The sequence below is a fragment of the Mugil cephalus genome, chromosome 10, assembly GCF_022458985.1.
Source record: "Mugil cephalus isolate CIBA_MC_2020 chromosome 10, CIBA_Mcephalus_1.1, whole genome shotgun sequence".
Classification (NCBI taxonomy): domain Eukaryota; kingdom Metazoa; phylum Chordata; class Actinopteri; order Mugiliformes; family Mugilidae; genus Mugil; species Mugil cephalus.
The window spans coordinates 17468306-17495623 of NC_061779.1; the positions used below are offsets into that span (position 1 = coordinate 17468306).

The 27318-nt window shown below is 45.4% G+C and overlaps 1 protein-coding gene across 6 annotated transcripts in view; it reads left to right on the plus strand.

The window, feature by feature from the left end:
- The window catches only part of reln (reelin), an 84899-nt gene that overhangs the window by 16663 nt on the left and 40918 nt on the right, over nt 1-27318 (plus strand). For all 6 annotated transcript variants that reach the window (XM_047596114.1, XM_047596115.1, XM_047596116.1 and 3 more), the window contains exons 2-3: nt 2247-2354; nt 18346-18484. In XM_047596114.1, coding sequence (XP_047452070.1) covers nt 2247-2354; nt 18346-18484 — 247 coding nt within the window. The remainder of the gene's footprint in view (nt 1-2246; nt 2355-18345; nt 18485-27318) is intronic.

Consider the following 27318-nt stretch of genomic DNA (forward strand, 5'->3'; position numbering starts at 1 on the left):
ATCAAACATAGCTCAGGTACATCGCTGCGAGGGAGCAGAAAATGCATGAGAAGGGAGTAGATGGGGAAAATGTAGTACTTTTTTTTTTCTTTTTTTTTCTTTTTACAGTGAACCTTCAAATCCAAGAGGAGGTGTAAGAAAAGTTTAAGCCGTGGCTAAAGAGAGAAATATCATGTTGGAGGCAGAAAAAAAATATTTTTTTGTGTGCGTATCTTTTTGTATCACATATGAAGGTGTCTGTGGAGCGTAATGGAGTAACCTTGGTGATGTGTGGAAGGGGAAGGGGCAGAACTGATGGTGTTTTTTTTTTTTTTTTTATTTCGTTGGCGAAGCCTGGTCCAACTTAGTGCATTAAACTCAGCACATTACTCCATTAAATACAGGATCGCGCCATGGCCTTGGATCAATGCAACGCAACGTAAACACCGATAACACGTTTCCACGCGAGCCGAATGGATTTGTTGAATAGGTAATGTGCTCCCAGAAAGCACCGATGAGGAGCACACGGACGTATCGCGCGAGCGCGATAATTGCTTGTTTGAATTGAGACGGCCTTTTGCCTGCGTTGTGTGGATATTGCGGCGGTAGAGGTGCGCTGAGCAACATGGACTGAATATGATAATGCTTCTGTTGCCAAGCAAAATATCGCTATTACTCAGAATACAGCGTCTTGTACGCGCTGTTACATGGTGATAGAATTTGGCGTTTCTAGCAGCTGATGGGAAAAAGGAAACTGCTCAAACGCTGCTATTAGGGCCATTCACTCATTTTATTTCATTTTATTTATTTATTTTGCTGCTTATCATAACTTTGCATATATTCCAGCTGAATGACATTTAATACAGACACGTGTCTGATTAATATTTAGAATTTTTAACATTGCTTTATTCTTCTTATATTATAGAAACTGAGCAAATGCTGATGTATTTATCCCTTTTGCCATGTGTTTTCAGCAGATGAGTAAAACAAAAACCAAATACAAGCACATTTTTAATGAAGACTAGCACAGACCACATTCATTATGATGTATATATTCTATCCTGTTGCTATATTTGTATATGTATTTATGTGAATATTGTGGGTTTTAGTAGTTGCGTCAGGGAAACAGGGCAGGAAACGTCTGGACCCAATAAAGAGCGTTGTGGGATGAATTATTGAGGCTTTGATACGGAGGAGAGACAGGGAGGGAAGAGATGGGCTGAACTGAAGACAGGGTGTAACACGTCCAATATATGCAGACACATGGAGAACACACACATTCAGGCACGCACATGCAAACGCTGGCCGCCTCGTGCGAGGACATGTTAATGTAGTCGCCCCAGTCAGTCAGGCAGGCAGGCAGGCGGACCGGGCCACACAGGAGTCCGCTCTGCCCCGACTCCCACAATGAAAAGACGTGAAGCTCAGACGAATGAACGCCCCGAGACCGAACCGACATGTTTCTATTCCTACTAAAACACAGCAGTGCTGCGGGTGTCTCCTCCTTTTCCTATTCAGTTTTCCCCCCATAAGCAGGGGGTTTCCAGGGTCAGAAAATAACAATGCCTCCATCTTTCTCTGCTCCAAAGAGTTTTATTCCTCGGTGTGTTAGGCATTTTTTTTTTGGATGCGTTTTCCTTTGAGCCGCAGACTGTTCCCCCGTGCCTTGATCTGTCTGGCTGGAAGGAGTCCAGTGGCTGAGCGCTCTTCCTCCAGTGATACAGCCGGCTCTGTGGTCCCGTCACTCAGGGCGCTCGTTTACCCGGTGGATCAATAGTTAACTTGCTGTAGGACACGATGAACTGTAGATACGTTCGTCTGGATAATAGACCTCTGGCTTTTATCTGATCTGCTGCGGTTTGTGGCGACCTGCGGTGAATAAAGCCTTAGCAATCCTGTCGTGGTTTCCACCAAGTAGCTCATCAGTCTCTTCTAATTTTCATGTCAATGTGGAGAGACTTTGCTTAAAGCGAAGTGATTTTTTTCAGGATGAGGTAGTTCACATTCTGTGAGGTGAAGATATTGTTCCTCCTCAACAACTTTAGAAGTTAATCAACGCTCCATTAAACATATGGCTTCCTGTGTGTATATGTGACCTTTATGAACACTTACGCGGCCATGCCTCGTATCGTCCCAGATAATGGACAACTACATTTACATTTGTTAACATCTGAGCTCATTGTGTTCCTTAGTAGCTTTAGTAGTTTCTTTAGTAGCTCTCTGTTGACACAGATGTACATTACAAGTGTTTGTTTCTCTCATTCCAGTAACCGTCTCTACCAGCGTGTCTTTTGATGGTCTGCTGGTGACCGGCCTGTACACCTCCACGCCGGTCCAGTCGGCTCCCATTCCTGCTCCAGCCGCTTTTGGATTTGGTAAGTCACATCCATTTTTTTTTTCCAATACAAGCCATTTTATTGTGTGTGAATTTTTTTTTTTTTCAACACGCTCAGATAATGTTTGTGCCAGGACCATGCGGTATCACAGTGAGAACGACCCATATCCGTTCCCAGAACGAACCGACTGTTTCCCCACTCCTGTCTTGACCGGTCGTGATGGATGAGGAGTGGGGATGATGTGAGCACGGTTCGGCCAAATGGGTTTTTCTTGACATTTGAGACAGAGAACAGTCAAGACTAACAAAAGCAAACTTAAAATTATTTATGGTCATCGGGTTGACTGGTCAGAAGTTTCATAAAATGTTCACTGGATAGGCTGAATGGCATTAGGTTTATACAAAAGCTCGTTATTTGCTGATAAATCATTTTGCAAAACATTTTTAGGAGAAATGCGCTATTTGTGTGTTGGTTTGCCAACATTTTCTGTGAAATATATATGAGTATTGAAATGAACTCATTTTCTTTTCATTTAAACATCATACTCCAAAATATAAATCGAATTTTAAGTTCTTTTAACGCTCCAATTAGACAGAAGAGAGGCAGCTGAATCACATTAAGTGCGACTCTTTTCTCAACACACAATGAGGATTTTCAGACTCAGATGAAGTGTGTGCGGATGGAGTCCCTGTGTGCACGGGCGGGGGCTCTCTTGTGGCGGCGGACCAGCCATAAAGAACTCCTCAGAGAACGGGGCCACTGGCCCAGAACTGCTGCCCAGCGGGTTCACTTATCCTCACTAAGTCCACTGTTCTTCAGACACTGACTTCACCCTGGCCAGGGCAGCTCTCCACTCTTGGCAGCTCGGTTTAGTGGCGAGGAATCCATGCAAGAATTGCGTCACCTTTGCTTCAGTCTAATTATTTTAAAAGTTTAAAGAGTACGGCTCTGATAGGCGGCAGCTTGTGGAACTGTGGGTTTCTGCGTGTGTTCGAATGGGTCTGCGAAGCCATTCGTCACGCCTTGTGTAATCGAAGCAGTGATGCTGTCCAGCTTTTCACAGAACCAGTCAGCTTGTCCTCGGCTGAAGTGCTCTCTGCACTTTGTTTCTGTGCCTGCTCCCTCCCAGTATCGACTTCATGACTCCACGGAGCAACAAACACATGCAGGATCGGTGCTGACATGAGTGCAGAAGTGAAGCGTGACTTATTACAGCCATACACAGATGGGACTAAAGGTGAATGCACTTTATTTTTTATACTTTATTTGTCTAAAAAATTATGGATAGCTAGACTGAAAGAGTTCTCCATGAGAGAATGTGCTTCATCAATGAGCTCATGGAAACCTACCGACTGTTTGAGCAAAACGCTTTGACGATAACACAGCAGAACGATATTAGAGTGAGACGCTGCTTGATGTGCGTTGTTGTGACAAATATAAAAAGACTTGTGAGGACAAGAAGGTCACGCAACTCCACGAGGGAGTTTTATGAGCGTGGTGTTTAGTGCAGAGCATCTAAGAGAGGGTGTGTCTCTAATCCCCCTGAACGGAGGCACGTAGGGGACACAGTTACACACCGACGGCAACGTGCATTCACACACTTGGGACACAATAGAATACGCACCTACGCTCATCGAAAGCACACACACACACTCTCTCCAGCTGTTTACAGTTATTGAAGTGGTGGTTGTTTTGGGGGGGAACATGTGGCTGACAGATGTATCGGGAATCAACATGAACTCTTGTATGGACTAACTTCACTGCCGTCCCAGACTTTCACACTCAGAGGGAGGATTAGCAGTCGGTTGAAATTGCTGGTTATTTTGTTGGGTTAAGTGCAGAGAAAGAGGACGAGAAAGAAGCCACAAGTACTGACAGGTGTAGTAAATTTACGACAATTTAATGTTCTGCTGTGAAACATCTGGACCTGGCATTCCTGTGGACGTCACTTAGACGCGTACCACCCACTTAGACCAGACCAGACACCCCCACCCTATAGCAATGACACTCCTTGATGGCAGCACGATGACGACTGACACAGACACACACACAAATGGTTTGGGAACACCTAAAAAAGCACGAAGAAGAAGAAGCACGCGGTGTCGACCTGGCCTCCAAATCCACTAGATCTCAAACTGATCAAGTATCTGTGGGGTGATCCACAGAGACCCCTCCCCTCAACCCATAGGACCCGATTCCCAGACACCACAGGAAACCCTCAGAAGGCCCACGTCCTTTCTGTCACGAGTCACAACTGTTTTGGAGGCACAAGGGAGACCTACACAATATTTGGTCATAATGTTATGCCTGGTCATTGTATAAGTAGCATGTAGCCCTCCTAGACGAACAGCTGTGGGAACAGAGGGGTTAGTGTTCCTACACTCTGCATGTGGATGTCCTGCGGTCGCTGTGGTCAAAGCCGTGGCAGAAAGCAGACAGGATGACTGCACGATGAATCCCAGTTCACCCCAAAAAGTGAATTCCCCTCAACCTTCCGTGTCACTCTCCACTGCCTTTTACGCGCGGCTCATAAAGGCAGCGCAAATAGCACGACCGCACTGCATACAAAAACACATCTATCTATCCCGGGCTCCATTCTTCTCTGTGTGTTGTCCTTCCTTCTCATTTTTATTTGTAGAGTGTGGATGCCCCCTCACTGAGTCACACACAAACACCATGTCATGGAGACAGAAGTGAGCTTTTATTGTCTTCCACTCCCTGCGAATTACACTAGACTTCACACTGTAATTGTAATAAAAATGCTTTGAGGGGCTGTCGTTTTTTACGGCGTCGTCAGAACTCAACACCCACTCATTGTCGAATTAGTCAACGTGTGACGAAGCAATTGAGATGGCAATTAAGGTAGTTTTAGAAATGCCATGTTGTCGTCTTCTGGGCTGAGCCGCGGCTCCGGTTACCCCAAGGCTCATTCTTCCACTGCCTAGAGGCGAGAGATCCCCCCACTTGCTAACCGCAGACCTTTATGATGCTGTAATTGCCTTGCTATGGCGAGTGCAGAATCAGACAAACTGGAGCTAAAAACAATGTTATGTTTGGGAGCCGTGCCCACTCAGGACAGGGAGAGCTCAGCAGTGTAAAATGATTGTTTTTTTTATTTATAAATGTGTCCTAAAAGACGCAGATAAACCAGTCTGGTTGAGACATTCTGCTGCAGTTAATTTTATTTCAAGGATCCGGTGGCAGGCGGCAAAGACTCAGCGTTTCATTGTAGAAGATAGATTTATAATCTACAGTTAATGGACGGTGTCTGAGCGAAATATCACTCGAGTCCGCTCTGACGACCTAATTACTCATTTGAGATCTTTGCAACAGGTTTTGTGAAAACTGTGCACTTAATATTTATATGTGTGTGTGTAACATGCTGAAAGGAGATGACTACACCCAGTGCCAGAAAAGCAACATGAGTCTGGACTGAGTCAGCTGCTGGAGAATTCCAACGGCTTCGTATTTTTCCCTGCTTTGACTTTTATTCCATTAAGAATGTATTTTTTTCCAGTCAGCCTCTTGGCTTCCTGAAAGGAACTCACACAGCTCTCAAAACTGCCCTCTACAAGGATTTCATCGTGATAACAATGACTTATGGACGTTGTCGTGATTTTGATTTATTTGGTTCAGGTGTCAGCAACAGTTTGCCGTAATACGTCGCGCGGCGGTAATGAGGTGATGTATTGCTACCCATCGGCCAGAGCCCGGATGGAAAGAAATGTCACTTGCGGTCTGATTTGTGTTTCTCCCCTAATGGCAAAATGTTTCCCATCACATCATTATCCATTCAAACACGCAGACAGAACAAGTATTCATTCTAAATGTGTCCTTCTACTCATAATTACAGTGATGAACAGGCACTTGAAGGGAGAAGGGGGCTTTGAAAATAGATGGCAGGGAAATGGATAGTCGAAAAGTCAACATTTGACTGACAAAATGTGTGAGATTAAAGGCCTGAGTGTGAGTGCAGTGGGAGAGGGGGAAAATTGGAGAAAGTGCGCGTGAAAAATGGCAAATGGGGACCAATGAGGGAGAGGCGGCATGTGAATGATATAAGGAGGGGGAAGGAGAGGAAGAAGATGAGAGGATGGCGTTCCATCATACCCTCTGACGGAGTGGCTGATTGGAGTTGCCTTGCCAGTGCTGAGCCGCTGAGAAACCGGTCATTGATGGATGGCTCGTTTGCGGGGTGATGTTTATTTTGTCGCTGATTTGCATATTTGTATGTATTTGCGGGGCAGTTGGCTTCTGCTAGCAAGGATCAGTCCCCGTCTCAATATGATGGATCTGGCTGTCTGACAAAACGGACAGCTTAGTGACAGGGACATCCAGCTGACACTCGGCTCCCGTGACGAATGGGCTCATGCTAACATGCAGCGCGACCAAAGATGAAATCCGGGTGCACCTTGACCTGTGGAGGAGGGGCGTCGGGAGCGTCTGTAGCCAAAAGTATAATCATGCCACGCGGACATTTAACTTTCAAATCCATACATTGGGCCATTAGTTACCACAGAAATGTATTAACTTTTTCAGTTATGCAGCTCCATTGCTAACAACTTTTTTTAAGAAAAGCATCTATTCACTGTATATATGTGCCCCTTTTATACAAAAAATAAATAAATAAAATAGAAAAAAATAAAAAACAGTATTTAGTGGATAAAAATTAGAGTGACCAATGTCCTCAAATGTGTCGAACCCAAACTTTGAAACAATTTCAGAATTGTCCGGGATTTTTTGTTCTACAAGAGCCTCAAATAGGTTTATATCAAACTAGCATTTTGTCTGTGTATTCCCCCTGTTGAAGGATCCTCTTTCTCCCAGACTCTAATCTGGTCGCCCTAATAAAAATGAATCTACTGCTTATATATCTACATGTTTCACTATTGTCCCAGTTTTCTACCAGTGTTGGATTTGTTTGACTCTTGCGAAAGCCTCACTCTTCTATCTTTACTTCTTTTACTGGAAAAAGTCCATCCTTTAGCCAAGTTCCAAGTACTTTTAATGTTTAAAGTAGGCTTCTTTCTCCTACCAAACTGAAATCTGTCGTTTCCTTTTGGGTGTCTTGGAGGCTACTGAAGATGAGGAATTAGTTTTTGTGTAAATCATGAATCAGATTTTTTGAAAGCAGACTGTTGAAATGAAATGAAAATGCCGATGGTTTGTGATGACATCTCATATAATAACTTTAAGTGCCACAACCCTGATAAATACACTAGTCTGGAACCAAGAAGCTCCCACAAACACACACACACACACACAATGTTGGCATTTGGCTTCTGTGGCCTTAAAACCACATCTGTCCATCTACGCTCCACAGAGCTGTTCACGCTAATTGTAAGATTGCTTTTAACCCACGACACCCGTGTCAGAATGGCCACGAAGTGTTCCTTCTTTTTTTATTAAGCGCAATTATGCATTCAAATCCAGATCCGCGCATTCATCTATCTCAAGAATGAAGGTCAGCCGTCTGCACCTTCACGCCACCGAGCCAGATTGAATGTCAGCTGGAATGTCAGACTATGAGAGATGGCAGCTCATCATGTCAGCATTTGTCGAGGCGCGCTCACAGGTGTGTTTCCTACCGAACAAAGCCTTGTTTTGGAACTGCTGTGTTTCCTCAAACAGTCCCAGGAGAGGGTACGCGTGCTCCTCCGAAACAAGGAGCGGAAAAGGAGAGAAACCGAGAAGGGGGGGGGGTGCTGTGTATGGAAAGATGGAGGATAAAGAGGAACGATATAGAGAAAGGGTGGTGCAGGGAGCAGCGGAGGGGTGAGAGAAAGGCTTCCCATGGGGAGAGAAGCTGTCAGTCCCTGGGAGACATCAAACGCGCTGCAGCCCTGTGATCAGCCTGCTCCCTGGCTCTCTGCTGACAGCTTCCTGACTGTGCCGCTTAGACTCCTTCATGCACACATATACGCTTGCTTGCTGCCATAAGAGCGCTCGCACTCACCAGCCTACCCATTCATACCCCAGCACATTCAAATTCCATTGACATACCCGTGCTCATGCTGGTTCTCATACATATCTGTGACACATCTGCTCCGACGTGGCTCATAATAACCTTGAGCGCTGTCAAAGTTCCCCTGTTGCAACTCCGTCAAGGACACCGCGCAGGTCAAAAGTGTTGCTGCCGAACTGTTGGGCAAACAGAGGGAAGGTGGCACCGGCAGCGGAGATGATGCTGATAATGATGGCGGTGACTTATCTGAGCCATTACTCCTTCTCTGCTCAAGGCTGAGGCACCACAGGAAGATTCCTCCTGATGATGAATTCATTAGCGCAGAAGATGAAATGAGTTGTCAGGGCCAGGGTTATGTATGGGAGGTGATTTGTGTTCTCTGCAGCACGGCGTTAGATCAGACTTCGAGATCGGCTGGGTCGGCTCATTGTAAATCTCCCCCGTTTGCTGGCACAGGACTTCCCCACCCATCTCTCCCAGACTGAGCCTCTGTTCCGTCCCTCCCGTTGCTAAGCGCGTTCTCCCAGACCGATCCGCACCGCCTAGAGGCTGCTAACAGGTGGCTAAACATTTGTGTCCTCTCGGAGTCCAGAGGAACGCTTGTGTGATTATGCGCTAGAAGTCAGACGTAGCTTCTCTCCACGCACAAAAAAAAAAAACAAAAAGCACACAGCACACAGCATCATTCATTATTAATCTAAGGTAGACTCACAGCTGTGGCAAGAAAAAAGGGTTGCCCATGCATCCCCACAGCACAGGTCTTGCCTCTCAGGTGCGATGCTAGAGTAGACCTTGCTTGAGCGGCGCTGCTGGGAATTTGCTGGTTCACTAAATGTACACCAGCTCCCTTGGAAAACACAGCCCCTTCTTTGAACCCCCCACGGCTTCACCGGGCGCGCTCACATTCGTATGTGTGTGATGTTCTGTATGCGTGCCCGTGTTTGTGCGTATATATACACTATGCATCTATTTATGTTCTAGTATGCATATGCTTACATTTGCTTTGTGTGGGGGGGGGCACACATGTATTTGCACACGCTGAGCTTTTTTTCCCTGCCTTTTCCCACAGCTTTTTTTTTTTTTTTGCATCTAAATGCAAGTTCACAAAGGTCCGGGCCGGCCGAGTAGAAAGTGGGGAAAGCAGGAGCTGGACTCACTGTGATAGAGATTTCAAAGTGATGTGTGTAAGCTGTTGGGCAGTTTTATTTTTTTATTTTTTATTTATTTATTTTATCCTGCAGGAAAGAGCAGCAGGCGTAGGCTGTCTCTCCCATGTGTGGTCCCTCTTGAGCAGAGCAATGTTATTTTCTACCATGCAGAGAGGGTGGTTACATGCCAGAGAGAATGAGAGAGAAATAAAGATAGAATAAAGACGGAGAGAGCTTTGAATCAAAGGCCGCTCAGATTGACACATTTCTGTGAACGCTAGTGGGTTTGCATCATTTCAACACACAGGCAAGCTGACTTTGAAATTTGTCTTTGTTGTGTTGTGATATAAAAACTCCTTATATTCTATACCTCCACGCGCACCTTGCAAGTGTGTGGGTATCCGTGTGGTTTTGGTGTGCAAACCAAAAGAAAGTGGTTCCTCCACAAAGTGCATGCCAACAGAGCTGCACTCTTAGGTCTATTCATTTTTAAAGTTCCCTTTCAGAGAGTATTAGAAACAGTGGAAGTGCTCCCTCTGACTCTGTGAGCTGTGGAGTCTTAGTGGTTCTACTGGTTTCTCCCTGAAGAGCCCTGACTGGATTTGGCCCTTCACCCTCTAAAAGCCTTAGAGACGCACAGAAATGCTCACTTGCTTGGCCCCCTTTTTTTTTTTTTTTTTTGCATTATAAACTAGCTATCTGTGCAACTCACCCAGATCCACTTTGACCCATATTTTGGCAGCGAATATAGTCACTGACCTTCTCTTTGTTTCGCCCTCCTTACGAGAGCCAGTCTGTTGCCGTGATTAGTTCACTGCCTCCCAGCACTCCTCTGTCAGACCAGGCTCAGCTCCAGCCTCCTTCACAAACACGTATAAATATACACACACACACACACACACATAGTGTATATCCACACGCGCGTACGAAAGCAGCACAGGCGCCCTGCCACGCTTTCCCGAGGCTTTCCGCTGGCTCCTCACCTGTCGCCTCGAGTCTTTATCTCTCACACGCAACATGTGTGTCAGGACGGGGGCCCCGCGAGAACCATGGCCTCGCCCGTTTGTTTGTTTGCCGCATTGACGGGTGGAGAAGCAGGGACGTGGGTGCAAGAAATTAGCACAAGTCAAATCAGATTAATTAATCCCCGACTCAAACTATTAGCCGAGGAGTCGCGTTGAATTAAAAATCAAATTAGCCCTGGCGCCTGCCGGTAAAGCTGTGGTGTGTGCCTGCCAAGCTGCAATGACACACACCCACAGAAGGCAGCTGCTCATAGGCCTTGCTGATGGATGGATGGATGGATGGATGGATGGATGGATGTATGGATGGAGAGCTGGGAGAAGAAACTGGTGCTCAAGGACTAGAGGGGTGGGGGAAGGGGAGTTCAGTGACTTTGCCACCCAGCGTGGTAAGCTCCTCCCGGGGCCCGAAGCTGGCTGTCCTCCACTGGATGCCGCTCGCCAGGCCCTCACATATCCAGAACTCTGCAGGCTCTGCTATGTCACTTATGCCTTTCAGCAACACTTCACCTTGATGTTTTACATAACACACACACACACACACACAGACGCACACATCTTGAGCCTGGGACTGAACACAGTTTTAAGCAGGCACCCGTTTGTCAGCTTGACTCTATTAAGAGCATATAGGGAAGGGAAGGTTTATATTTTTTTTATATTTAACTCTGATCTTATTATCGTAGTTTCATGGTTTGCGCCAACAATGACAATGTGCGCACCAAATTAAAGTCCTGTGGCAGCATCAGTAGTCAAAGCCCAGAAGAAACATGAAGAGTCTGATGATCAGGCAGCTTTTAAACAAATTCCAGCTGGGTATAATCTGTTCTGAAGAGGAAATGAATCCATGGGATCCTGGGTAAACTCTGACCTTCTGTGCTTTGTTCTTTTAGTTGATGTTTTAGTTTTTTCTATGCAATGAAGAACTTTAACTAACCTTTGTGAAGCCAACTCATTTTAGGTTTAACCTCTAAACAAATGTATGTGAACAATATTTCTGGTTTGCTCTGACGTATAGTGCTGTACTATCTTCCTCTGCTTGGTATGCTCTACTCTCACAGTGGTCTGTTTATGTGAATGTAATCGCTCCCCAGAATGGAAATTCTTGAGTGCCGAGTGTTTTCATGGCTATATAGCTGATAAACAACAAAGGAGCCGCACGTTGTAGTTTATCCATTATTGCACGCCAGGTCAACCTTTAAAGTGAGGCACAGACCGAGTGCTTTTTATTTATCTGGCATGAAGGAACTCATAATATACATTTTACACACACATTAACTGCCCCAACATGCTTGTTCAGCAGTTTATGTGGCATATGCATGCATATATGCATTTGAGTGTACTCTTTTTTTTTTTGCTAACGTGCTACGTGGCTTCGGTTTGCGAAGCTGTACAAAACAGGACAAGTCTCATCTATCATAGAGCTCGGAGCTCCGAAACACACAACACTTGTTTGATTCAGAAGAACATTCATTTCAATTATGCCACATTAGTTCAGGGGGGTATATAATGCTCCACTAGTGCTCCTGTACTCCATTTATCATTCATGCTTGTATGGCTTGTAGCCGTGCATCATTGAAAGGAAGCGGTTCACAAGCAATTAATTAAATCTTTATTCTGCCTGTGCTTTTAGTTTTCAGCTTCTGGTTTTGACAAATTCAACATATATGAGGAGTATTCCAGATGTGTAAGCAACTATTAAATGGATGTTTGTGTTAGGTGGTTGTTCACATTTAACCGTAAGCTTTTGTGTACAGTTCTCCGCGTCTTTTAGCCAGAGTCATCCTGGCAGCTGCTATAATAAGCCTTTCATCTGTATTTTTGCGGGTGGGTGTGTGGGTGGGTGTGTGTGTGCGGCCTCGCCATCAGGCGTTTATGGATGATGGATGACGGTTGCTGTGAAATACAATGGAGGCCTAAATGAAAGAGCAACTGTTCTGAGAGTGCATGCACACGGGCAAAAATTGGTCAGGTGCACGAATATAAACATTTTATCCACACGCACACGAATGGCGTCATTTACAGAGCCATCGAGTGTTGTCGCGGAGACGGAAACGCCCAGTGAGTCTCTAATACACACTCTATTAATCCTCACCTACGCACACGCCTCCAGGTGCCTTTTAAATCCAGTTAAAGTCTTTCATTCATGTGGCAAAACTCTTTCCCCCCACACATTTTCCCACAGGGTCTCTTACTCCATTTCCCTTGGCTGCTGGCATCTTTCTCCACCCATATTAACACACAGCTTCCTCCTGGCAACGCTGCGCCGGACCCCCGCCACCACCGAAACGCTGCCAACCCATCTCCATGGCAGTGTGATTGGCAGATGCTGAGACGGACGCCCCTTTCGGCCAATGGCAGATCGGTTGTCATGCGCCACGAGACCCTGCAGTGGTCCGGCCGACCAGCTGAGGATGGCACCGAGAAGAAGGGGCGAATGCAACACAACGGGCCCACACAAACGCACACATCGCCGTGGGATCATTCAGCGGCACAAAGCGTATGGGGTCCCTACCCGGCCTGTCAGCGCTGTTGTGATGTATCATTTATGTCGCCATTGTGTGGCCTTCCCTTGAAACATGTTGACAGAGGCATTATTCTGGCTTTTGACAGATTCCCATACATTCACAGGCTTTTAATAACACATGTTAATGCTCCAATAGGTTTATGACAGGTATTTAGAATTACCATGTGAAATATGACCCTTTAACGGGCTCGCTCTTCAAATTATTTAGTGTTGTATATTGGGTTTCTGCGTCTGAGCCGATGGGAGAATTATTGCTGGTTAAAAGGCGGTTATCTGTCTGAGCGTGCACGTCATAAACATGCACACAACAGCCTTGGAGGACGAGAGATGAGCATCGTAAACATCCATCTCTACTGTTTAAACGACACCCGCTTTTCTCTGTTAAATCAGGAAGTGAGCGCTGACAAATAAAAATCGCCGAGACGAAAAATCTAATAATCTTTGTGGGGGTTTCATTAACACCCCACGCGAAGCCATTCGTACACATGCGTTTTAATTGTGGCTGCTTTGGTGCGTGTGCGCGGGCGGACGAGGCCATGTGGAAGTGCGGTTGTGGTTGTGGCGTGCGTAGTGTGTGCGCCGTTAATAACTGCTGCTCCAGAGTTAACTACATTTAGCATCGGTGGAAAGAAACACAAATGCTGAAAATGATCTTAAAAAGGGTTTAGCAGGAGTGGACACAGTAAAACCAAACAGACACATCACTCAGTCTAACAGATTCCTCTTCCTCCCCAGGCCCCGGACATAACTGAAGGACAGTTGTGGAATGAGTGAAAAATACGGCAGCTCTTTGCTGCTGACCAGATGTCAAATGGTGGGGATGGAGTATGGTGAATGTGCACATCAAGTTGAATGGCGCCTTTTAGATCCGCGCAACTCTGCCACAAAAACCAAACTGTGGGTCCGCGTGCCCGGCTCCTGCTGGTCCTACAGTGTTAAGTTGCTGCCAGGCGGAGGCACCGATCGCCCATCTGCTCCATCGGGGAGATTTCTCACTCCATCTATTTGACTTGTTTTGAGCTCGGGCTGTGGAAAGCTCATTAGCTTTGCAAAGTGAGATATGGAGAGATTTTAAAGAGGACACAAACAGATGTGAAAGCGTTTACATATTTAAACGAAAAAAGAAACGCGGAGAAGTCTTTGTTGCTGAATGGATATGAATAAATACGAGGCGGACAACTTCCCACTTCTTTTTTTTTTCTATAGTGAGCTATAGTGAGATTGATGTTGGGCTGACACTCCTACAACCAGCACATGACCCTTAAAATACCGACACACCCATTTCCTCTGTCTCCTTGTTTCCGATTCAGTTTTTTGTCCGCAGCAAACCCACGAGTGCATGTTTAAGCGTGTGCGTATATACATAGATATATATGTATGTGTGTGTGTGTGTGTGTGGGTTCGTATTTATGAAACAAGCTTTGCCCAGTCATACCGTGGGAGTTAGCAGGTCATCTTCCCTTGCCATTAATCACTGCCGACAGCTCATAAGTGCCCAATCTGCATGTGAAAGAGCTGCATGTGTGAGCGTGCATGTGTTTGCAAGTGTGTATTTGACCGCGTGGTTGCAGCGGTCCTCCGAGATCCCCCCGGGGGCTGCTTATTGAATGAGAAGTGGCCTTTTCTTGATGCTTATCTGACATGCAGCATGAATGCATCACTGGTGGCATTTGTACTGCAGCTCCCGCTCTCGTCATCGTCAGCTCATTAGGTGAGCTCTACACGCCGCTGACGACGTGATAACGAGACCCGGTTCGGGTGATAAAATATCACAGCTGATCGCGGTCGATTGGCGCTTCAAGGTTCCCGTGAAGTGTTTCTGTTTCTCAACACAAAGACGTTAAACGCAAAAATGAGCGTATATCAGTCACCTGCTAACACGTGGCCTTTGATTCACGTGAACGGATCATTGACGCTCAGTGAGAGTCGCAGGAGAATTTAGACGTTTTGAGGCTGAGAGAAGACGAGATGGTAGCTGTCAGCCAGAAAGAGCTAACAAAACGAACAGAGGTCAGTTGAATTAAGGAAAAAAAAAATGAATTAACCGTTTTTACACAGTTACACAGTTTTTACACAGTGATCCTGACGCACAAGGACACGGGTTAGACACTTTCATCTCAGTGACAAATGGCATCTTTCTGTTTCTCTGCTCGTTCCCTGCACAGCACCAGGAACGTCTGAACGTCTATTTTCCTGCCCACGGTTCACAAAAGCTTGTTGCTTTAACTGGAACGTTCAGGTTTTTGGACCACGTTGAATAATAGCGACTTTTTCCTCTCTCTCTCTCTCTCTCTCTCTCTCCACCCAGACATGAAAGGCATGAGTGAATCATTATTTGCATTTTTATGCCTGAGTGTATTTTTCAAGTGGGAATAGAAATTCTACGAGCGGTGTCAAGTCCCAGTGCTGCTGTGTCCTGGAGAGCATCAGTCTGCCTTTTCATCTTCACCCCAGCCCGGCTGCAGTCTGCTTGTCTTTTGCCACACCTTTCTCTCTTACTCCGTCTCAGTTTTATTCCATTTTCCTCATTTTTGTTGAGCTCATGGCAACTTTTTTCCTTTTAAACACACAATTCTCTTCATGCGAGTTCTTCTCTTGTTCTTAGTGTGGATGAAAAGCACTCTGCATGTGCCAATTCCCATATTTTGAGTCACATCAGTGCAAATGTTTTCTTTGTTTTTTTGCACACAGTAAATGTAAATACTCTTTTGAGCGACTGACTGATTGTTTCTGTCCTTTGGTCCACGTTGGCCAGACCAGTCTTCATTCTCTCCCCGGTATCTCCCCATCCCAGTCTGCCGCCCCGCTCAATCCGCCCAGCTTTCCGCATTTCTTTGCTCCTTTCCAGATACTTCTCCCACTGCCAAAAGAGCCAAGCTCGTATTATGCATTGTGTATCTGCAGGGATTCTCGAATAGCACCATGGCGATGTGGTAAGAAGTATTCACATAGCTTCGTCTCTTCCTCTTCCACAGAATTGGACAATTAGTGCCAAAATCTGTTGTCTTGACTGCCTTGGGTGCGGCTGTAAATATGTGGCACATTTCAGCGAGGGAAATTGCTTTGGAAGTGGCTCTCTCTCATGTCAGAGGGGGTTAAAAAGAGAGGAGGGTGTGCGGGTGTGTTGCCACATGTGGCTTATGTGCTACGTGAGTCCGGCAGTTTCTGCTGTTCTCTGTGTCACCAGTAAAAATAGGAAAACTGAAAAGATCTTGCTGGGGAAAAAGACTGCGCTGGTCCTAGACAGTGACGTGTGTATCATTGTATGTGTTAGGGTATAGAGGTAGTAGTTTTAGCCAAGGTGATTGGAGAACAGCAGCACTATTAGTGGGTGATTACATCTCATTCTGTTATTACACACCAGCAGCTCCTTAGCGTGGTTAAAGGCTGCTCGGCTCGACACCTCATAAATCTGACACATTAGGACCACACACTGCATGAACTTGTGCATAATGACACAATATGTCGTCACGCGGAAAACATAGTAAATAGCGTAGTTTTAAGGACTAATTAGTCTGCGTTTCAGCGTTTCTGTACGAGATGAGAAAACGCGCTAATTTCACCGGGTTGAAGAAAACCTTTGGGGACCCCATAAGGTAAACAAATCAATTTGTGCTCGATGTAAAAACAAACCCGTTTTTCTTTATTTATAATCTGACAGCAATGATAACTAGTTTTGTTTGTACCCTGACGCACACAAATACACACGCATCAACATAAATTTCGAACAGTGATGCATATGCACACACACACACACACACAGCCGGCCCAGTCGGAAAGAAACATCTACGGCGCTGTCGACATTGTGTGTATTTATGGATCCAATCTGTGAGGTCAAATTTATTACTGTCAGATGTGGGCGGAATTATTTCTCTTTAAATAATTAGTTTTATACCGCACACACGGGCGCGCACACACGTATACAACCTTTGCATAGTGATTTGCACATTGATTCTGGGGATATTAAAGCCTCGGCGTTATTAATCTTTGCTGATTATATTTTCAGTAAAGGAGAGGAGAGGAGAGGAGAGGAGAGGAGAGGAGAGGGTTTGAGTCCAGTCACCAAAGCACCACAACTCTGAGCACATCTTCATACACGGACGCAACATCCCATTTATTTCTGAACTGACTGAATGTGTTTGCTTTGCCAGCACGTGACCGGCGCTGTGTTGACTTACTCTAGTGGAATTATGACAAATGCGGGTCTGTCTGGGAAACCCGCACTCCAGTTGTGTTTGCATTTCAGATAGTTCGCGCGCAGTTTGCGTTCTTCCTCGCCGACACTACAAAGTCATTTTGGGTGCAGTAAATTATTAAAGTGTACGTGGACGCCTGCGCGGTGATGGATGAGTCCGGCGGTGTCCTGCCCTTGCCCTCTGTGATATGAAGGAAAGATTGTGTGACATGATGTCATTCCATCGATGCAATCATAGCCGGACGCAGACCCTCATTAATAAGAGAACTGTTGGGGACTGGATGAAGTGTCAGCTCGCGGGGTAAAGAAGGAGATGGTTGAGTGGGGAAGAAAAAAAAATCTGAAATAGGATAAGCCAAGAGGATGAAAGAGCAAAGGAGAGTGGGTGGATGTGAAGCAATGAAAGAAAATCTGAAGGATGCCTTTCAATTAAAAAACAATCGTTTATTTCTTCCTGGTAACGAGCCTGGGACGGTGCAGGGACGCTGTATATCACACGGATCCTTAAACGTCTCTCCCAGAGTATATTGTTACATTTATTCAGCAGTCACTTATGTGTGAGAGGAGTTCTTTATGACATATTTCATATTAGTGTTTGAGTGTTTTCAGTCACACCAGCTGTTATTGCAGCCACACATGCAAGCGGTTAGTTTGCCAATCATCTCGCACAAAACACCATTTTTATTCTAATGTGACTTTTCTTTTGTTCTCCTTCATTTTTATTGCGGAATAAAAGCTCTGGCTTGCTCAAGAGGCCGTTGGTAATCCATCCAAATGAACCATCAACTCAGCGTTTTGTCTGTTTTATTGTAGTGGGAGTGTGGATTCCTTTTTAAAGTGTGTGTGTGTGTATATATATGTACTCATTTATACCACATCTGTGTAATTGTTTTTCTTTTTCTGTGGTTTTGCGACAGTGCAGCTCACGGTCTGCGAGGCCTCCGAGCGCGCACCACTGGCGCTGGCTATAAAACTCTTATAACAAGGATTACCACACAATGATAATGGAACTTTTCGGGAGATGCAAGCAGACAAAAACAAAACACATCTAGAAACTGTTAGTGAAATGTTTTGAAAATAACAAGCCGAAGCGGCCCGCTTGAAACAAAGTGTCGTCACCTCTCGCTCTCTCTATCTCCACGGCAGTTTGACCTTATTCTCTTCTCTCTCTTCAAGGTGTGATGCCGGACCGTCAGTTTGGTGGCACCCAGTTCGTCTGCAGCGTGGTGGCTTCCCACGTCAGCCACCAGCCCTCCACCAGCTTCAGCTTCGTGTGGATCGCCCCACCGCCCGGCACCGGCTGCGTCAATTTCCTGTAAGTCGTGGTCGTCTCTGCGTTGTGAATGAAAGCACGGTAAATAGTCATGAGAGCATAAGACGGACAAGCTGCGCATGAGTGTTCCTTCGGTCCAGACCTAGAAGTCGTAAACTGTAACAATAACCTCTGTAATTGTCATGTTGTACGGACCTGTGTTGACCTGCTAAGAGAGAGGCTTATCGTTGACATCATGGGCGGAGGTTTCTCTGTCTGAACCGCAGAAAGGATGTTAAGAGGCCATCCTGTCAGAGAAAGCATGACTGGAAAGAGGTTAAACTAGGGACAGAGTCACCGTGTGTGTGTGTTTATATCCTAATTGCCTTGCTCACCGTGGCTTGTGCAGCAGCAGCAGGTGTGAATGTGTGTGTGTGTGTTTACTCTGCTGAGAATGAACGGAAGCATCTCCATCCTCTCATTCAGCGCGTCCCGCTTCTCGCTGGAAAAAGCGAGTGGCCCGGTCAGATCCACCCGTCCCCTGAGCATGGGTGTGATACTGATGCACACGGTTTTTGCTCGTAAAACACGAGATTACATAAGAAACCGGTCTATTAGGGGTTTTACATTGACCCCAGACAGGCGCTTTCTGTCTGTCTTTTGTAAACGGTGCTCGAGTTAACGTGTTTTATTGGTGCAAATAGTCTGGTTTAACATAAATCTAGCCGAACATGTCTGAGAACAACCTTCGCCTCTCCCTCGTCTCCTTTCCCCCCCCCCTTTCCATTGTCTTGTCTTGCTCTTAATCATTTTCTCCATCTCTGTCTGCTGAAAACACCCTCCAACTCTCTTTCGCTCTTGTTCTCCTGGCTGGTGATTTACAGCCTCATGCTGATAGTCAGTCAAAAAGCAATTAGCAGCTGTTGCTAGAGAAGCGTAGAGGAAAAGGAAGATTCCAATAGCTCTGCCGCATGCAGAGTCACAGCAGCACAGCTCGACAGTACAATAATCTTTGAGACATTGACCCGAAAATATGACAGTGTTTAAAAGTTTAACTAGAGGGATGCCTGCACTTTTGCGCAGAGAGGAGCTCGGCGCTGCTGCGCGAAGTCTAAAGACGAAACAAAAACTCAATCATCGCATGATTTTCATGCTTCTTTGGTCGAATCAAACTGCAAACTAATCCCTCATATTTTCTCTTTTATTACCAGTCATTCTCTTTCAAAGCTGGAAAGACACATTTCACATCAACGTTTCATAAAAAACCACAACCAAATTAAAAAGTTTGGCGGCGCTCGCAAAAAATCCCTCATTGTATTCCTGGAGGGATGTGATAGTCTATCAGACGGAGACTTTTATGGACAGACTGACAGAAAAAGACTCAGCTGGGGAATTTAGTGAAGTGGAGCAGCCATTTAGACAATATCCACTGAGCCAAACAGATTTACTGGCTTTTTTGTCTGCCAGCAAACACATTTACTGTTGAGTGTGTGTCAGCTTACCAGGATTGTGTTTTTCCTTAGTATTTGTGTGTGTCTCCATGCGTGCGCTGTGTGTTCGCGGGTGAATGCAAACCAGGGAGCTGCAGCGTGCCAGTGCTGATGACAGCGGAGGCTGGCAGGGGTCCACAACTGTATGACAATAAGGGCCCCTGCGGCTGACCTTATCAAAGTCAGCCAGTCACACTCCAGCTGGCTGGAGACCGCTCCTCACACACACTTAGGCGAACGCTCTTGCTGCACCCTGTTCCAGTTCGCAGCACCCATCTCCGCAAGTGTATCCTTCGCCTCGGAGTTACCCGGCGCGGGTTCAGGGGAGGAATTCAACAGGCACCCACAGCAAGGCCAACCCCGGGGTGCCTTATTTTTACTTTTCAGGACCGAATTGTCAACGTTGTTCAGATTTGGTCAGAGAGCAGTGGCTGTCGCTGTCACTCAAACCTCTATTTACGCATTGTGGCTTTTATAAATGCGGCTTTCAAGCAAACATCATTACCAAGTCAAACAAAGTAATAAAAATGCGGGGCTTTGGGTGTACCAGAAATGAGATTTGTCTCGTCTGTACGGAATAATGCAGTCCCTTGCCCTTGCCCGTAGCGCTCCGTTCCTGATTGATACTAGGACCGTTTCCCACCAGCGTCGTCCATGAGTGTTTAAATTAAAGCCGCAGACATCCCATGTCCTTCAGAGCGCGGGAGCTCGTCTGCCGCCGCATTAATATGGGCCCTGTGAGCAGTTTTATGGGCAATATTGTGGGAGTGTTCCTGGTAACAGATCACCAGCAGGAGTGTGATGGAGTGCAGTGACGTGGGCATCCAGAAGAACTCATTTCCTGGGTGGCTGTAAATTGCCACCCAAAGAGAAGGGGAGGCCTTGGAGGAGGAGAGGAGGTGGAGGAGCACAGAGAACACACACAGTTCCTGCAGACACGATGACCAAAAGCACGATGACCTACACTTTACTGAAACATTGTTCCATCGGAAGAGAGTTGCATTAAAAAGCTCTTTTGTCATAGCTGTATGTCTTTGGAAACGTATGACCATAATTATTAATACCCCTTGAAAGTGCTGATAAATAAATTGATCCATTTATTACCCACCCACTGTCATGTGTGTCTTTAATCTTAATCAATAATGAGCCAATCAGGGTCCTCAGTTCCAAATATTAATATGAAATTTTATACTTGCACACTTTGAAGGACACCCAACAGACGAAAAAATGCTGTGTGTTATGTTGTGGATTCGGAGCATTTGATGCATGATCCTGTGAATCGGTGTATGACACAACGAAATCAGAATAATATTAAGCGCAGTAATGATTGCGGAGCACAACATACTGCCCGGCGTCTCGGTCGCAGGTCATCACAAATCCCAATCAGCGTGTCTGTGTGTTCTCTATGCTTTAGAGAATAGCTGTACTTTATTAATCCGTGAGTAAACCTTTTCATTCACACACAATGCAACTCACATTAAAAGACACGAAAACGGCCGTGACCCACATTCCCCTCTTCTTGCTCAGACGTGACAATCCACATGACTACATAATGTCCTGAGTGCTTCTCTGCACTTAACCGAGGTGATAATGGTTAATAGCTTCCTCTGGTAAAGCAAAAAGATGCATTGGTGTGTTGCTCCCTTTCTGTTCCTTCATTCTGCTTCACTTTACAGCCTCAAGACAATTATTGCAGCTAGCTTCCCAGAAACATAACTAACAACTTTTTTTTTTATTTTTTCTAATGTGCATGGTCGTATGTATGAACATACCCTTGTGTGTTGGTGTGTGTGTGTGTGTGCACATATAGTGTGTTTTTGAGCAGCAGTGTTTTGCACAGTTTCCCTGTGGGACTCGAGACAGCTGGCGGGTCGGAGATTGCTTTAATTACCGCACGTGAGCCTCCTTTCTAAAGTGTTCCCCCGAGGAGACGGATGTCTGCGGATCTAATGGCGCACAATTCCTTTTCTGCCGCGCAAACACCTACTGCACATCTATTTTACGCGTTACAGCAGGTAACATGTCTGTTACCTGTTGATCCTTCGCGGGCTTCGAGATGGACTATGGGCGCTTTTAGAAGCCGTTAAAGTGAGGAATGAGGACAGAAGCTCTCGCTCCCTTGTTTTATTAGCTGAAACTAAATAAGAATGTTTTCTGTGCTGTAATTATACTGGGTGTTGTTGTGTTAGTGATACTGCCATCTGTTCAAAGCAGGCGGGTCTGTGTGAGCATGAAGTTTGTGAAACATACTCAGCTATATGACGTATAGTGTGGACTACAATCCAATTCATTTGGCAGCTTTTTAGAACGTTTAGGAACAACTCGAAAAAACATGAAGAACAGCACCAGGTTGTTGACCAAACTGATCAAACCAAACTGATCAAGTATCTGTGGAATGATCCACACAGGCCCGTCCCCTCAACCCATAGGACCCAAAGACCCCCACTAACAACAATGTGTTGCCAAACACCATAGGACGCCCTCAGAAGGTCCATGTCTACTCTCTGATGAGTCACAACCAAACCCTGCACAATATTAGGCCGGCGGTCATAATGCTATGATAGATGTGTGCCTTCAGCTCATTCAGTTGAGTGAAGCCGACAGGCAGAATGATAGACAGCTTGTTGTATTAATCAGAGGTCAAAGATCAGAGTGCAGATGTCAGGGTGACAGGTGACCTATCTCACACAGCTCCTCAATTCTCCGGGTGTTAGTCCGCTCCATTGATTTACTATTATTCACGTCAATTTCGGAGTCCGTTTTAACATAAAATCACTGGTTAATGAGCTCCCCTCATCATTAGAGCTCCACACTGATCTGTGGCTGCGCACGGACCCACAGTGGTCTTTGGGCCGGGGAGCGTAATTGCTTCGAGGTATATTCCTATTTTGGCCTCACAGATATAGAAATGTGGGGGAGAAATGCTCAAGATGACAGAGCACATAAATCCCACCTCCTGTTTTTTTCCCCCCACAAACCAGCCAGGGCTGCAAATCTGACACAGTCCGTCCATATAATTCCAGCTTTAATTTATCACGCGTTCACATATGAGACAGCACCTCTTATATCTCACATATTCATGCGTTTCACCTTTCTTAAACTTTTCAAATTCGCCAAATTCTATCTCTCTTAAATCATGGACTTTTGCAAGAATTCCTGCACTTTTCAAAAAAAATTCACAACCCAGACTCTTGTTGCTGTTTACCATTAAGGCGTCTCCCTTATTGATATTGTCTTATTTCCCCAGGGGTGACCCGTGGCCCCTGTAATTACGCACACACTGCTATGTACACGCATGTGCGCGGATAATGTATGCGTGGAACACACCGGCGCCTGGATCAATACTGCCGTATCGTCCACACCACATCTGTGCCGCGCCAGCATCACAGTCTCATTATAAGGAGGTCACTGTCCCACCTGCTGGGACGTGGTCCGTCTAACAGGACTCGATGAAATAGAGCACGGAGGCTGAAACAAGGATCTGATTTTGAATGCAGCGAAATGAGCCATTGCTCAGGAGATCGCAGCAGTCTCAGGTGTATTTCGCGTGAAGTGATTCGCACACGTTCTGCAGTGCGTGTTGCAATCATCTCTGCTTTCAATGACAAGATACATAACAGATTTGACCGGTTGACAGGGGCTCTTCTCTGTTTTTGACTCCAGCCCTGTTTTGTCGTCCTAGTCTGACCCTCGGTGAGACAACGAGGAACCTGAATTTCTCAGATTTCCATTTTTCCATTGGTTTTGAGTGCACAAGAAATTAGTTCTTATCAGCACACGAATTTGCCTGAGCCTGAAAATCAACACCTTTTGTCTTCCTCCCACATTTACCCCTAAGTAAGTGCTGTTGTTTTCCTAATCTACCTAATTATTACTCACTACCAGTAGTCAAGGTCAATTGCTTGTCTCCTAAAGCTGTATGCCGAGCAACAACCACGCTTCTTCTGGCTGTATTTAGAGCCGTAACTCTCAATGACCCTGTGCTAACAAGCAGGTAATTTGCCAAACAACTCCCAAATCCCTCCTCTGTGGAGCTTCATTAAATTTGCATGTTCTCCAAGAGCCTTTTTCAATTAATTAATTTGAGACTTGGAGGGTGGGGTAGGCAGTAATGTGATTCCGCAAAGCCAGTTGCACCTTCGGAGGCTCAGATCAAGCAAGACCCACCGTGCCTTCCTTCACAGCCCCCGATCGGCGATTTTTTTCTGGAGATAACACAGTTTGCCTTCACCTCTCCATCTTTCGGCCCCTCCGCTGCCCCTGATTGCAGTGTCATAACCACAGCTGGTCCTCAGCGTGGAAGATAAATCAACCAATTAGGATGTATTATTCTAAGGGCTAGGTCCAAATGCACCAAATCAGTGCTGGCGACTAGAACTGCGCCCCGCCGAAACTCCTCGTATTAATCATGATTACCAACTGGCCTGGTGAGCGGCGAAAGAAAATGAGCTTTTAATTTGAGGATTTGAGGAGAACAGGATGCGTGTGCGATCCAACGAGGGAAGAAGAGTAAGTTGTGTGTTTTCTACACTCTGATGGAAACATGCAGAGAAAGGTTTACTCTTATTGAGGGAAGTTTGATCGCGTGGTCAGTGCATGTTGCTGCTTTCAAGGAGCAGTGGCTTAAGAGGAAACCAGCCATGTTCACCACTATGTGTGTGTATGTACATGTATAAATAAATACAGTGTATGTGTGTGTGTGTGTGTGTGTGTGGTTAGCAGGCAGCTGTCAAGCTGGTTCCTGGGGGATAGTTATGGCCGACAGCAACATGTAATCTAACATGGAAGACATGCTTGGTAATTACCCACTCGGAGCCCTTTTGGGAGCACTTTGAGTGACAGTCTGTCCATCTGCATACATGTAAAAGCTCATATATGGCTTAGAGAGTGTGTGCATGTGTGTGTATGTGTGTGGCCTTTCCTCACATGCTTCCCTATTTGACAGCAGATTGTGGACTTTGAGAGACAAGGCCATCTAACCCCCATCTCTATTTCCTCTGACCAAATCCCAACCCCCTTCCCTTCCCCTCTCAATTTATCCATCTTTCCGCCTCGATTTTCGTCTTTTTCTCCATCTTCCTCAATCCCTCTCTCTGAGATTTTCTCCTTCAGACTAATGAGAGGAGAGAGGATGACACTTATTTTTCCGAAGATGAATGATCCCTCGTTTATATCAGAGGAGAGAGAGAGAGGGGAGGAAAAAAAAAAAGAAACAGCAGCACATTAAGACCCTTAATTGTGCCACCCCTCCAAGAAAGTCAAATTAACATTTAGATGTTCAGTAAATGTTTTTGCATGTATCAGCGCCCTGTTCTCTGTGCGTAGGTGTGTGTGCGTGTGTGCGTGGTCCCCAGAGACGAGACTGTAATGAGAGACACACGCTGAGGAGGCACCGGAGTGTGACGGCAGGACAGACACGGGCGTCGCGCTGTGACGATCACACGCTCTCCGGCTCAGACTAAATGCCCTCTCCTGGCTACTGTTTTAATGACATACATATCATTAAGTCACGGAGCCCACACGCACAGTCACACAGGTTCAAACCAAGAAACACTGTTTCCCATTGAAGATCTCCTCTGTCCTTGGCTTTGCCTTTGAATTTGCTGGAGAAAAAAGTGCATTATTATGTTGTTTTCTGAACTGTCACATTTGAAAAAGCCTTTCTTTAAAGATACATATTGACTGCACTGTCATTGCGTTGTAGTCAGACAAAGGGAAATTTAACCATTTACCTCAGTAATCCTATTTTACTTTACCTTATACCTCTACCCGAAATACTTTAACCCATTACATTTATTGATGCTTTATTATTTTATATTTAAAATGTTAATATAACATATATAAAAGTATAAACAAATCAGCTGATAAAATGGTTTAAACTAACAACCTGCTAAAACATTTTAATGCTTCTTGGCCATTTACTGGTAATTATTAATAGAAAAAAAATAAAAAATATAATACGTAACAAATAGTTTTGTTCCATTTTGCACAAATCTGATAATTGTTACACATTTTTATACATTTTATAACACTGGAGTGTGGCTTCTTTGATTTAATTAAATGAGCTTAGTATTTTTTATCGTACCTTGCTCTCAAAGACGCCGTAATTTGTGTGTAAGACCCACGCTCTTTGACAGAGCCCCTCGTCCACAGAATCTGCTGGGTGAATCTCTGAGCTGTGTTTAGTAAATATTTAAGGGCCTTGTTTCTACATCCCCACCCGCTGTTCGTTACGCGCCATCTTTTATTCATAAATACCAAACTCAAATTAGTTTTCACCCAATTCTGAAATATGAGTGTAATTAAGCATGTTTTCTCCCCAGCTCTGCACACACGCACACAAGGTCTTTATTAATTAATGAGAGGGCCATTCATTATTTATGAGCCGCGATGAACGTGTAAATGCCTTGGCGCCCGTAAAAGGCCTGAATCTGGAGGGTAGGTAGAGTTTGGGCAGCGAGAGGCGAAAACCCACATGAGACTGAGGAGAATCGAGCCTCGCTGCCTCGGAGTCTACTGTAAATCGCTGCTCTTTTCCTGTGCGGTACGTTGGCTGGGTGTGGCTCGGCTCACAGAAAACGGCTTGGGCCGCTTCCACGGAGTCTGAAATATAGTGAGTTTGAAATAATAGTGAGGTCACTCAGGGATTCGCTGATTTAACATAAAGGGCTGAAAGGGAAGGTTGTGAAATGTCTGCGGATCCTGGGAATGTCCTGAACAAAACATGGCTGATGGTTTGGATGGCAGACACCAAGAGAGGCATCGTATTTCCACAACTGTGGGTGGCACACATACTGTAGTGTGTCACTATGCATTGTGGGAGACTACTCAGATTTACAGGCCACAGCTGATGTTAATAATTAAAGCCAAAACCAAATTAAAATTTAAAGAAAAAATGCATTTTTTTAAATGACTCCAGCTGAGCTTTTCTCTTTGCTGGACAGGTGTTAAGAGCTTCATTACATGTTTGACCTCTGCAGTTGTTTCAGTTGTATAGTGCGATAAAGCTTCTATCCATCTAAAAGTGTAGCGTTACACAGCATTTTCCTTCATCAGACCTGTGCACCTACCATTTTCCCGCTGCCACCAACTGCAATGAGCTACAACAGTTTCTAAAACTCATTTCAAACTCTCTGAAAAATGCAGTTTCATCTCAACCATATTTTCTTCCTGTCTTTGAGTTATGGTCGTAACATTAACAGAAGAATTATTGTCACTGTAGGTATTAATATTAGCAACGAACAACCTTTCAGCGCCCGGGCGGCTTCTTCTGTCTTTACCCAGTATCGTTCTGGCTTTGTAAATGACAGTGGATCTCTTCCTGCACGGCTGCTGTACAGTGGAGCGTCTGTGTAAAAGATCCCACTGCACCTCTAACAATTTTGCCCTTTAGATTCTAAAAGATCT